At 45.7% G+C, this 11,941-nt stretch overlaps 1 protein-coding gene across 1 annotated transcript; it reads left to right on the top strand.

Moving 5' to 3' along the window:
* The first annotated feature begins 11,002 nt into the window (after nt 1-11,002).
* On the top strand, nt 11,003-11,941 carry Or10p1 (olfactory receptor family 10 subfamily P member 1). Its single transcript, XM_006987300.3, has one exon. It carries the CDS (start codon nt 11,003-11,005, stop codon nt 11,939-11,941), a length of 939 nt encoding a protein of 312 aa, XP_006987362.3.

Below are 11,941 nucleotides of genomic sequence, written 5' to 3'. Positions count from 1 at the left end.
TGAGACAAACTTGGGCCTTCCCCCTCCCCCCCACCATACAAAGGGCATACATAGGTCTTTGGATGTTTATTGGTTTTCTGCTAACTCTGTTTTATATCAGTGCCTTTAAAAAGTAATTTTCTTTCTCTTTTGTTTCCTGTTTTAAAACTTTGTCATAGTTCTGTGTTTTATACAGTACAACATCAGCTACCTATGTTGCACATCTGGACTGAATAAGTAAATATAAATAGTGAGGATCATAGATAACCGTGGGATGGAGGTGGGAGGAGTCTGGCAGAGCTCAGGGTGATGAGACAGAGCAGTGAGGACCGTGCCTGGGATCCATAACCTCCCCACAGGCCGCCTTCTCTCCAGCTCCAGGAGCCTGGCTGCTGGCTGCAAGGCAGGCGGGAGTGAGTGAGTTGGGGTCTGGAGGCTGTGTAGGACAATGGTCTCCTGATGTTGGAAGGATCTGGGTGTTCAGAGAATAAGCAGGCAAATGTGGGCACAGATCTAGTCAGGAAGAAGAGAGCCTGAATGTGGGCAGAGCAGGGGGTGTTGTTAGGGAGCGTCCTGCACTGGGAGCTAGAGATTTGGCCTCTGGATTTCAAGTCTCAGTTCCATCTTTATTGGCCACATAACTTTGCAGTCACTTGGCTCTTAGCTTTCCTGTCACCAAAACAAGGCAGTAATAAACACCTTTGAGGCCCAACACACCAGGGCAGACACGAGGACAAAACCGGATATCACTCAAATACTGTGTTCATTGCCGAGCAGCAAACTTTCCCCTTTTTTTTAAGTGTTGAGGGACAAAAATAATTATGAAGTTACTGGGGCGGTAATTACTGCTGTGCTGTGTGGAGATGCCCTCATTTATAGCAGGTAATTACTGCGGCGGAGTCCCTGGGGCTAGGAAGCTGGGGAGCAGGCCTGAAGGAGACAGGAAACTGAGGGTGACCTCGGGGAATTAATTAAAACTTAACAGCTTTAGGGAGAAAGTATTTGCTAATCATTAAGTTGCATCTGGACAGAGGCGTGTTAGGAGTAAATATGATCTGGGGTGGAGGCGGGGTGGAGAGGCCGGTGCTTGGCTTAAGTTCTCTCAGGAGCTCTCTCTTATTGCCTGTAAGAGCTTCACTCACTGTTTTTCATTCAAAAACAAAAACAAAAACAAAAAACCTCAGCCCAGAAAAGGCAAGAAGGGACTCAGGGCCAATAGTTTTTCCAGGTGTGTGTGTGTGTGTGTGTGTGTGTGTGTGTGTGTGTGTGTGTTTTATGATCTCTTGGGAAAAGTCCAGCACAGTTAGCACAGTGTTAGACTCTTGAAGCCATCTTGTTTCAGTTTTGAATCATGTTTGCTGAAGTGTGAAATCATGCGCAGTAAAACTGGCGCTGTTAAGTATAAATTAGACAAATGCATAGTCATGCAACCATAATCAATATGTAGCCTCCACAATTCCTCATGACCCTTTGCAGTCAATCAACCCTTCCCTGATTTGTAAAAGTCAGTGATCTGCTTTCTTTCAAAAGGGTCACATCCCATTGCTAAATGGTCTCTTGTAGGAAAATGTGGATGCATATAAAATCGCCACAAAGCAACTTGTAGAAGTGAGATACTTTTAAATAAGCTTTCCTTAGTATGCCAGTGAAATGAAGCCTGCTTTAAATTTTATATTTGCCTCAATGGCAATATATAAGACCACACTGTAAAGGAATACATACACATACATACAGTCCTCTGGAACAGTGATCCTCAATCTTTGGGTTGGGACCCCTTTGGCAAACCTCTGTCTCCAAAAGTATTTACATTACGATTCACAACAGTGGCAAAATCACTGTTATGAAGTAATAATGAAATACTTTTATGGTGGGGGGGGGGTCACCACAACACAAGGAACTGTATTAAAGGGTCACAGTATTTAGGAAGGCTGAGAACCACTGCTGTAGAATAATCAGAAGAATGAAATCTTATACGGTTTTTGTAAATTAAAACAGCCTACTTATCAAATTGTCTTAAGACAGATGCAAATAGCTAGATGAGGGCCTGGAGAGATGGCTCAGTGGTTAAGAGCACTGACTACTCTTCCAGAAGACCTGGGTTCAGTTCCCAGCACCCACATGGCATCTCATACCTATCTGTAACTCCAAGATCTGACACCCTCACACAGACATACATGCTGGCAAAACACCAATGCACAACAACAACAACATCATCATCATCATCAACAACAACAACAACAACAACTAGCTAGTTTAGGGAGAGTGAATTGATCTAAAACTGACCTTGAACTAAACCTTGGTCACCTTGGTAGAGTATATGAGACGAGAAAGATGGTCTTTGGTGTGAACACTAAGGCAAGCTTCAGGCTAGGGCTTAAACACTGGAACTGAATCCTGTAAACAACGGGTCTGAATTCTACAGAACTTCTCTAAGGGACCAACCCAGCTAGAAGGTGGAGGCACAGGTTCCTCATAGATATCCTACAGGCGCAACTTGGACTGCCTTGGAATCCACCCTGCTCCTGCCACGGGAAGGACGAGGAAATCCAAGCCACCTTGACCAGGACTGCTTAGTTATGCAAGTTGCATACCCCTGTTTTCTCAAAAGTGGCACCAATTGTTTTCAGGTACCAACCTTATGTTCATCAGCATCTTAGACACAGCCCCACTTCACTGGTGAATGAGCCGTGCCTGACATCACACACAGCCCCACTTCACTGGTGAATGAGCCGTGCCTGACATCACACACAGCCCCACTGCACCAGGGATGAGCCGTGGATGACATCACACACAGCCCTACTGCACCAGGGATGAGCTGTGGCTGACATCACACACAGCCCCCACTGCACCAGGGATGAGCCGTGGATGACATCACACACAGCCCCCACTGCACCAGGGATGAGCTGTGGCTGACATCACACACAGCCCCCACTGCACCAGGGATGAGCCGTGGATGACATTACACACAGCCCCCACTGCACCAGGGATGAGCTGTGGCTGACATCACACACAATCTCACTGCACCAGGGATGAGCCATGGCTGACATCACACACAGCCCCACTTCACTGGTGAATGAGCCGTGGCTGACATCACACACAACCCCACTGTACCAGGGAGGAGCTGTGGATGACATCACACACAGCCCCACTGCACCAGGGATGAGCTGTGGCTGACATCACACACAGCCCCCACTTCACTGGTGAATGAGCCGTGGCTGACATCACACACAACCCCCACTGCACCAGGGATGAGCTGTGGATGACATCACACACAGCCCCACTGCACCAGGGATGAGCCGTGGCTGACATCACGTTCATTTCCAACCTCTGTGGTGTTGGCTAATCGCTGCTGGTCCCTTCTGTTTCGTCTTGCTCTTCAGTTCCCTCTCCGTGACTTCTGCCATGTCCCTTCACCAGGGCACATCTCAGACTGCATTACTCACCTACAGAGCACGTGTGTGGAAATATTCGTACAGGTAAGAGTGACTCTCCTGTGAGTGAGCAGACATTCCCAAGCACCCTGGGCCTTATCCTGGGCTTCCTCATACCTTGTCCTTTGCTCTTTGGCATTCTGGGAATCTTTGCCTGGGGGGACAGCAGGGGTGTGCTGCCTAACTGGTTGTAGTGTAATCATTCTAGCTGGAGCTAAGACATTCTAAGAACAGACCCATGTCCTGCCTTTAGGCTACCAGGCCATTAAAACAACGGTTCCCCACAAACTGGTATTTTCCCAGGAACCTGATGATGAAAGATTGAAAAAAGCAGAGGCCTGGTGTGGGGCAGAGGGAGAGTTTGTCTCTCAGACTTTTAAAGTAGTTCTGACACACATTAGGCTGCCTTGTGAGAAAGGCTGGAGCTGAGGCAATGATGATTGATGGACACCTTGACCAGGACTGCTTAGTTACGCGAACCTCTTTTGGGGTAATATTTTATGTACTATTTTCACTACTGTATGCTCAGCATATCGTATATATATTAAAGATATATTTATTTTACATATATGAGAACTCTATCTGCATGTATACGTGTGTGCCAGAAGAAGGCATCAGATCTCATTATAGATGGTTGTGAGCCACCATGTGTTTGCAGGACCTCTTAATCTCTGAGCTACAAAAGACCAACGAAAACATAAGTCATTCTTCAAATTCACCTCACTAAGACTCTTCATTGTTAATACTCTGGTATGTATTTATCTCTCTACCAGAAGAAATTTCGTATTGAAAATTTAATGTTTTCATCATTTAACAATGTATTCCAAACTTCTCATGTCAGCAAATAAAATTTTCTGCTTCTCTGATTTTTTTTAATTAAGGAATTTTATTATTCATTTTTACATACCAACCACAGATCCCCCTCTTCCCTCCTCTCACCCCTCCAGCCTTCACCCCCAGCCCACCCCCCATTCCCTCCTACAAGAAGGTCAGGCCTCCCATGGGGAGTCAGCAGAGCCTGGTACATTTAGTTGAGGCAGGTCCAAGCCCTTCCCCCTGCCTCAAGGCTGTGCAAGGTGTCCCACCATAGGTAGTCGGCTCCAAAAAGTCCGCTCATGCACCAGAGATGGATCCTGATCCTACTGCCAGGGGCCCCTTAAGCAGATCAAGCTACACAACTGTCTTGCTATGCAGAGAGCCAAGTCCAGTCCCATGGAGGCTGCACAGGTATTGGTCTAAATTTCATGAGTTCCCACTAGTTTGGTTTGGTTGTCTCTGTAGGTTTCCCCATCATGATCTTGATGCCCCTTGCTCATAGAATCCCTCTTCTCTCTCTTCAGCTGGACTCCTGGAGCTCAGCCTGGTGCTTGGCTGTGGATCTCTGCATCTGCTTCCATCAGTTACTGGAGAAAGGCTCTATGATGACGGTTAGGGCATTCACTGATCTGATTACTGCGGTAAGCCAGTTCAGGCACCCTCTCCACTATTGCTAATAGTCTAAAGTGGGGTCATCCTTGTGGATTCCTGGGAACTTCCTGAGCACCAGGTTTCTCTCTATCCCTATGATGTCTCCCTCTATCATGGTATCTCTTTCAGCAAAACTTTTTTTTTTTTTTTTTTTTTAAAGATTATTTATTTATTTTGTATACAGCATGTATGACTACAGGTCAGAAGAGGACACCAGATCTCATTACAGATGGTTGTGAGCCACCATGTGGTTGCTGGGAATTGAACTCAGGACCTCTGGAAGAGCAGCAGTCAGTGCTCTTAACCTCTGAGCCATCTCTCCAGCCCTCAGCAAAACTTTTAAGCCATGTGACTTTACTATAATCTCAGCACTCTAGATGCTCAGGCAGGAGGATCATGAGTCAGCCTGGGCTACTTTTAGCAAAAAATAAAATACCCTTCCCCCCAAAAAATATTCTCTCTCTCTCTCTCTCTCTCTCTCTCTCTCTCTCTCGTGTGTGTGTGTGTGTGTGTGCGTGCGTGCGTGCGTGTGTGTGTGTGTGTGTGTGTGTGTGTGTGTGTGTGTCTGCGCTCAAGCATTTGGAGACCAGAAGTCAGTATTGGCTGTTTTTCTCAGTTGTCTCTTAATTTGCTTTTTGAAACAGGTTCTCTCACTGAAACCCGGGCACATGGATTTGGCTCTACTGATTGGCCAGCAGGCTCCTGGAATTCACCTACCTCTGCCTTCTCAATGCTGGAAATACAGGTGTATCACTGTGTCTTTTTTCTTTCTTTCTTTTTATTTGGGTGCCGAGGATCTGAATTCATCTTGCAAGACAAGCACTGAGCTTATCTCCAAATTCTCCCTATCATTCCTCACACCACCTCTATCCCTCAAAGAGTCTTTTAAAGAGTAACATTTCAATTTAGAATAGTTTTTAAATCACAAGAAAATTGCTGATAGTATCTAGAATTCCCACTTACTAAAACTTTTGTTTGCTAGTAACACTTAAAATTAATGTGGCATTTTTATCACTATTAATTAACTAATGCATAATGACTAACTAAAGTCTGTATTTTATTCTGATTTCCTTATTTAAAACTTTTTTATTTTATTGTTTTGTGTGTATGAGTGTTTTGCATTCATGTATGTCTGTGCACCACATGTGTGCCTGGTGCACTCGGAAGACAGAGGAAGGCATCAGATCCTCTGGGACTGGAGTTACAGACAGTTGTGACCTACCATGTGAGTGTTGGGAATCAAACTCAGGTCCTCCAGAAGAGCAGCCAGTGCTCTTAACCACTGAGCCATCTCTCCGGTTCTTACTTAATGTCCAAGACCCCACCCAAGATAGCGTATTCCATTAGTTGTCATGTTTCTGTAGTTTCTCAGATTGTCTAATTTTGGTGACCTTGACAGCCTTGAGGGATGCTGCTCAGGTACTTTGAGGGATGTGCTTCCACTGGAGTCTGTGAGACATTTTACTCATGAAGCTATGGGAAGAAAGGCACAGGGATGATGTTTTCATTATATCCTATTAAAGGTATGAACCTCACCTTTACCAGTGTTGATGCTGACCTTGGTCTCTTGGCTGAGGTACTGTTGGCCAAGCTGGCCTACGGTTTATACTCCTTTCCTCACTTATACTAGAAATTTGACACACATCCCACACTTGCGTTCTCCCACTCTGAGGCAGAGGCCAGAAGTCAACATTGGATATTCTTCTCAGTTGCTAGCTAGATTTTTTTTTTGGTAACTTGACACAAACTAGAGTTATCTGAGAAGAGAAAATGATAATTGAGAAAATGACTCCATGAAATTGGCATGTATGCAAATCTGGGGGACATTTTTTTAATTAGTGGTTGATTGGGGAGGGCCCAGAACACTGTGGATGCTGCCACACCTGGGCAGGAGGTCCTGGGTTGTGTAAGAAAGCAGGCTGAGTAAGCTATGGGGAGTAAGACACTAACAGCATTTCTCTATGGCCTCTTCTTCAGTTCCTGCCTCCAGGGTCCTGTTTGAGTTTCTGCTCTGACTTCCCTCAGGGATGGAGTATAACCTGAGAGATGTAAGAAGAAATAAACCCTTTCCTCCCTAAGTTGCTTTTGGTCATGGTTTATCACAGCAATAGAAGGCCTATCTAAGACAGAGGGCAAACTAATACCTAAGTTATTTGGATTTTTAAAAGAGACGATCTCTTACTCTGTAGTCCAGGCTAGCCTCAAGCTCAGAGAAATCTCTATCTCAGTCTCCCAGTACTAGAATTACAGTTGTGAACCACCATGTCCAGCTTGAAATTCTTAAATATTCAAAAGTGTTTATTATCATTATACTTTTGTTTAAACTCTTATTTCAAATTTGCAAATATAATACAATAATACCACAAACATTCAAACACCATTTTGTTTGTGCTTTCTCTCTTTTTCATATTCTTCTACGTTATTTGAAAATGTGCTGAACACAGTATAACCTTTTGTTCCTAGAATGTTAATATTAATCCAGATTCTTAGAAAAAATATTGTCATAAAAACTAAAACTAAAAAGCAAAGTGACTACTCTAAATTAAGATTTATAGAGGCTTAAAAGTCCTGTTTTGCTTGTGAGTTAACTTATACAAAATATTAGATGCGATAGAATAATTACAGTTCTTTTTAACCACGCCGTTGATCATACTCGTGTGTGTTTGTGTGTGTGTGTGTGTGTGTGTGTGTGTGTATGTATGTGTGTGTGCGTGTGTGTGCATGTCTGTGGAGGCCAGGAGAGGGCACTAGTCCCCTGGGGCTGACATAACAGGTGGTCGAGAGCTGTTGGCATGGGAGCTGGGAACTGAACTTGATCCTCTGAGAGAGCAAGTGCTCTTACCCACTGAGACATCTTTCCAATTTCAAACATATTAAAAGGCTTTTTCAGCACACACCTTTAGTCCAAGTATTTGGAAAATAGAGGTAGGCAGATCTCTGTGAATTCAAGGCCTGTCTAAGGCAGCATAGTGAGATACTGTCTAAAAAAATAAAAAGTTTGCCGGGTGGTGGTGGTGGTGGTGGCCGCGGCTGCGGCTCATGCTTTTAATCCTAGCACTCGGGAGGCAGAGACAGGCGGATCTCTGTGCGTTCAAGGAAAGGCACAAAGCTGCACAGAGAAACTCTGTCTCAAACAAACAAACAAACACAAAAAACAAAACAAACAAAAAAAGTTTACAAAAGTGGGGTTCTTTCTTCTTATTTTTAATTATGTGCATATCTTTGTGCAGGCACGTGTATGTGAGTGCAGGTACTCTTGGGGGCCAGAAATGGGCATTAGTTCTCCTGGAACATATGATGCCAAAATGTAGCATTGTAAACATCACTGTGATGCCACAGGGAGCATTGTGTAGTCACATTATGACCAGACCATGAAGTGTAGTGATGACACACTGGAGCACTGTGGTGAGACAGAGAGCACTGTGTGGTGAGACAGGGAGCACTGTGGTGAGACAGGGAGCACTGGGAAGACACAAGTGAGCATTATGATATCACAATCCAGGTGTTGTGTCAAAATGTGCTTTGTACAGGCACAACTGAACATTATCATGTAGAAGAATTATTTTTAAAAGGTTTTATTTTTAATTATGTGTCTGTGTGTAGGTATTGGGAGTTAAACTTGGGTCCTTTGGAAGAGTAGCCAGTGCTCTTAACTCCCGAGCCGTCTCTCCAGCATGAGTGAATTGTCTGTAGAAATCAGAAGAAGGTGTTGGATCCCCTAGAGTTAGAATTACAGGTGATTGTGAGTCATCTGATGGGGGGCCAGGAATATAATGAGTTCTTTGGAAGAGAAGTTTATGCTATTAATTTTTGATGCACCTTTCTGGTTCCCACACTTTAAAAATTCATTGATAATTAATTAATCGTGTGTGTGTGTGTGTGTGTGTGTGTGTGTGTGTGTATGCCCGTGTGTGTGCACATGCGTGCATGCTACAGTGTGCTTATCAAGACTCACTTGTGATTTTTTTTAAAGATTTATTTATTTATTATGTATACAGTGTTCTGCATGATGTATCCTTGCAGGCCAGAAGAGAGCGCCAGATCTCATTACAGATGGTTGTGAGCCACCATCTCTTTGGAAGAGCAAGCAGTGCTCTTAACCTCTGAGCCATCTCTCCAGCCCCCACTTGTAATTTTTTTTTTAAAGAAATTTTTAAATTTTATATGTTTGGGTGTTTTGCCTGCATGTATGCCTGTGTATAATGTGTATGCACTGCCTGAGGAAGGTGTGTTGGATCCCTTGGAACAGACTGGCCATGAGTTGGTCATGTGGGTTCTGGGAAAAGAACTCCAGACCTCCTTAGGAGCAGCGAGCACTCTTAACTGCAGAGCCCTCTCCCTAGCCTCCTCTTTGGACTCTTTCTTACACTTTCACACCCAAGAGGAAAGTTAGCCAAACAGACAACAGACTACCTTGAATAGGAAGATATTTCTTGATTATCTAACTGGGTTCCAAGCTATGGCCATGTTTTTCTTATTTAAGTGACATCATTGAAAGGACCTGCCCTGCTGCCTGGACTGAGTCTATCAGGTCGATCTCAGGCCTTGCTCTGGAGGAGGTGGGAATGGGGGATGGGCTGGGGGGAAGGGGAGGGGGCCAGGAAGGGGGAGAACAAGGGAATCTGTGGTTGTTATGTAGAACTGAATAGTATTGTAAAATAAAATAAAATAATAAAAAAAATGAAGAAAAAAAAAAAAAGAAAAGAAAAGAAAGGACCTGCCCTGTTTCTCTAGTCTCGATTCACTGGGCATCCTCTCAGGTTGCCTCTGTCTGTCATCTGCTCTTGTGAGTGCCGTCTTTTCCGGCTGAGATCCAAAGAGTATTCTCCATTTCTGACACTCAGAGATTACTGCTTCGCTCTGCAGCTGGATGGTAAGTCAAAGCCCTATGCTGGGCTGAGAGTTCTTCCAGAATCAGCCTAGTTGTTATTTCAATAGTTATTTTCTTTAGGGATTAACACTATTTTACAAAAGGGTTTACAAAGGCTTGCCAGGGCTGGGAGTGTTGTGGGTACAGTCCAGTGGGAGAAGCCAACCAGAATCCACAAGGCCACCTGTTCCATCCCCAGGATTGGGCAAAAAGTCGTTTTCCAGGAATGGAAAGAATGCTAACAGCTAATTCTGAGAGCAGGAAAGGCTTTGCAGCCCTTGGGGCAAGGGTTGACAATCCCACCTAGAGAAACCAGCCAAGGAGTTAGAGCACAGGGTTTCTGAGCCCAGCTCACTTGGTGCTTCGCAGAAGGACTCTGTACACACCATCCTCCTCCACATGTTCTTTCTCCTTTGTGCTTGGGTGTGAGGAGGAGGACCCGCCAGACCCAGGACCAACAGCAGGGAGCTTAGGGTTAGGCACAATGAAGGGGAAGCCACTTTCTCCCTGCTTCTCCTTTCCCCATCTTCCTCCACTTTCCTCCCTCTGTTGAGAATTAGCTCCTCAGGGGACTGATCTGCTGGGATGTGCTCCAGGGAGAGGCACTCTGAGGGCCGTGGGGATCCATCTGCAGGTAAAAGCTCCACAGCCCTTTGTGGTCCTCAGATCTGTGCTCCCGTCTCCTGCTCTTGCCTATTCCACTCACTTTCTGCCTCTGGGTGGACCCACGTCTCTTCTGACAGATTTGTTTTCTGTCTGCTCACCCAGTTTTCTGTCCACGTCCTCAGCCCCCTTCTTTCTTTTGCCTCCAGCTTTTTGCTCCTAGCTCCTGCCTGGGTGAGTGGAACAAACTTGTCTGAGAAATCTTGCAACAGCAAGAAGATCTGCAAGTGTGCCTCATCTTCTCTGGATTTTCTTCCTCTTCTAGAGGGATTTTTTTTTTGTGGGAGTCAGCAGCAGCTGAAGTTCTAAGGCTTTTCCTCAGCATCCTTCTCCTCCTCCTCCTCCTCCTCCTCCTCCTCCTCCTCCTCCTCCTCCTCCTCCTCAGTATCCTTCTCAGCATCCTCTTCAACATCCTCCTCCTCCTCAGCATCCTTCTCAGCATCCTTCTCAGCATCCTCCTCCTCCACCTCAGCATCCTCCTCACCATCCTCTGGGCTACTCTCATGGACGACTCTTCATCCTTACTGCTGCAAAGGTTTCTGGCCAGCTACCCCTCTCTGGCCCCTCTTTTTTCTAGTCTGGCTTTGGGAGCATGGGATTTGACAATGGTACAGAAATAACAGAGTTCATTTTATTGGGGTTCTCAGGATTTGGCTTTCTTCAGGGCCATCTGTTTTGGGGTGTGCTGTGTATCTATGTGGTTACCTTGCTGGGCAACTCTCCGATCATCCTCCTCACGCTGGCGGACTCTGCCCTCCACTCCCCCATGTACTTCTTCCTGCGTCACTTCTCCGTGGTGGAGATCCTCTACAGCACCACCATTGTGCCTAGGATGTTGGCTGACCTGCGGTCCTCCTGCCCCACCATCCCCTGGGCCAGCTGCTTCACTCAGATGTACTTCTTTGCCCTTTTTGGCGTTGCCGAATGCTGTTTGCTCACTGCCATGGCTTATGACCGATATGCTGCCATCTGCTGTCCCCTGCAATATACCACCCTGATGAACCAGGGAACATGTGCCAGCTTGGTGGGGGCCTCTTACTTTGCCGGCATCATCACTGGCACCATTCAGTCTGTCTGCATCTTCACTTTGCCTTTCCGTGGTGCCAACACCATCCATCACTTCCTGTGTGACATCCTGCCTGTGCTGAGACTGGCCAGTGCAAGCACTTTCTGGGGTGAAGTGGGGAATCTCTTCGTCACGGTAGCTTTTATCTTCACGCCCTTCTCGTTGATTGTGGCCTCTTACGCCTGTATCATTGCCACTATACTTGGTGTTGCGACATCCGAGGGACGTCAAAAGATCTTTTCTACCTGCTCCTCCCACCTGTTTGTGGTCATACTCTTTTTTGGGACTGGGACTGTTGCCTATATGAGGCCCCAGGCAGATTCTCTTGGGGACACAGACCAGATTCTTTCCATCTTCTACACGGTTGTCACCCCCATGTGCAACCCTTTTGTTTACACTCTGAGGAATAAGGAGGTCATAGGGGCCATGAGGCGGCTCATGAAGAGATACCTTGGGGGTCCTTGA

This window comes from Peromyscus maniculatus, chromosome 18, assembly GCF_049852395.1.
Source record: "Peromyscus maniculatus bairdii isolate BWxNUB_F1_BW_parent chromosome 18, HU_Pman_BW_mat_3.1, whole genome shotgun sequence".
NCBI lineage: Eukaryota > Metazoa > Chordata > Mammalia > Rodentia > Cricetidae > Peromyscus > Peromyscus maniculatus.
The sequence above is the reverse complement of the archived record's forward strand: the minus strand, read 5'-3'. Positions and strand labels throughout refer to the sequence as shown.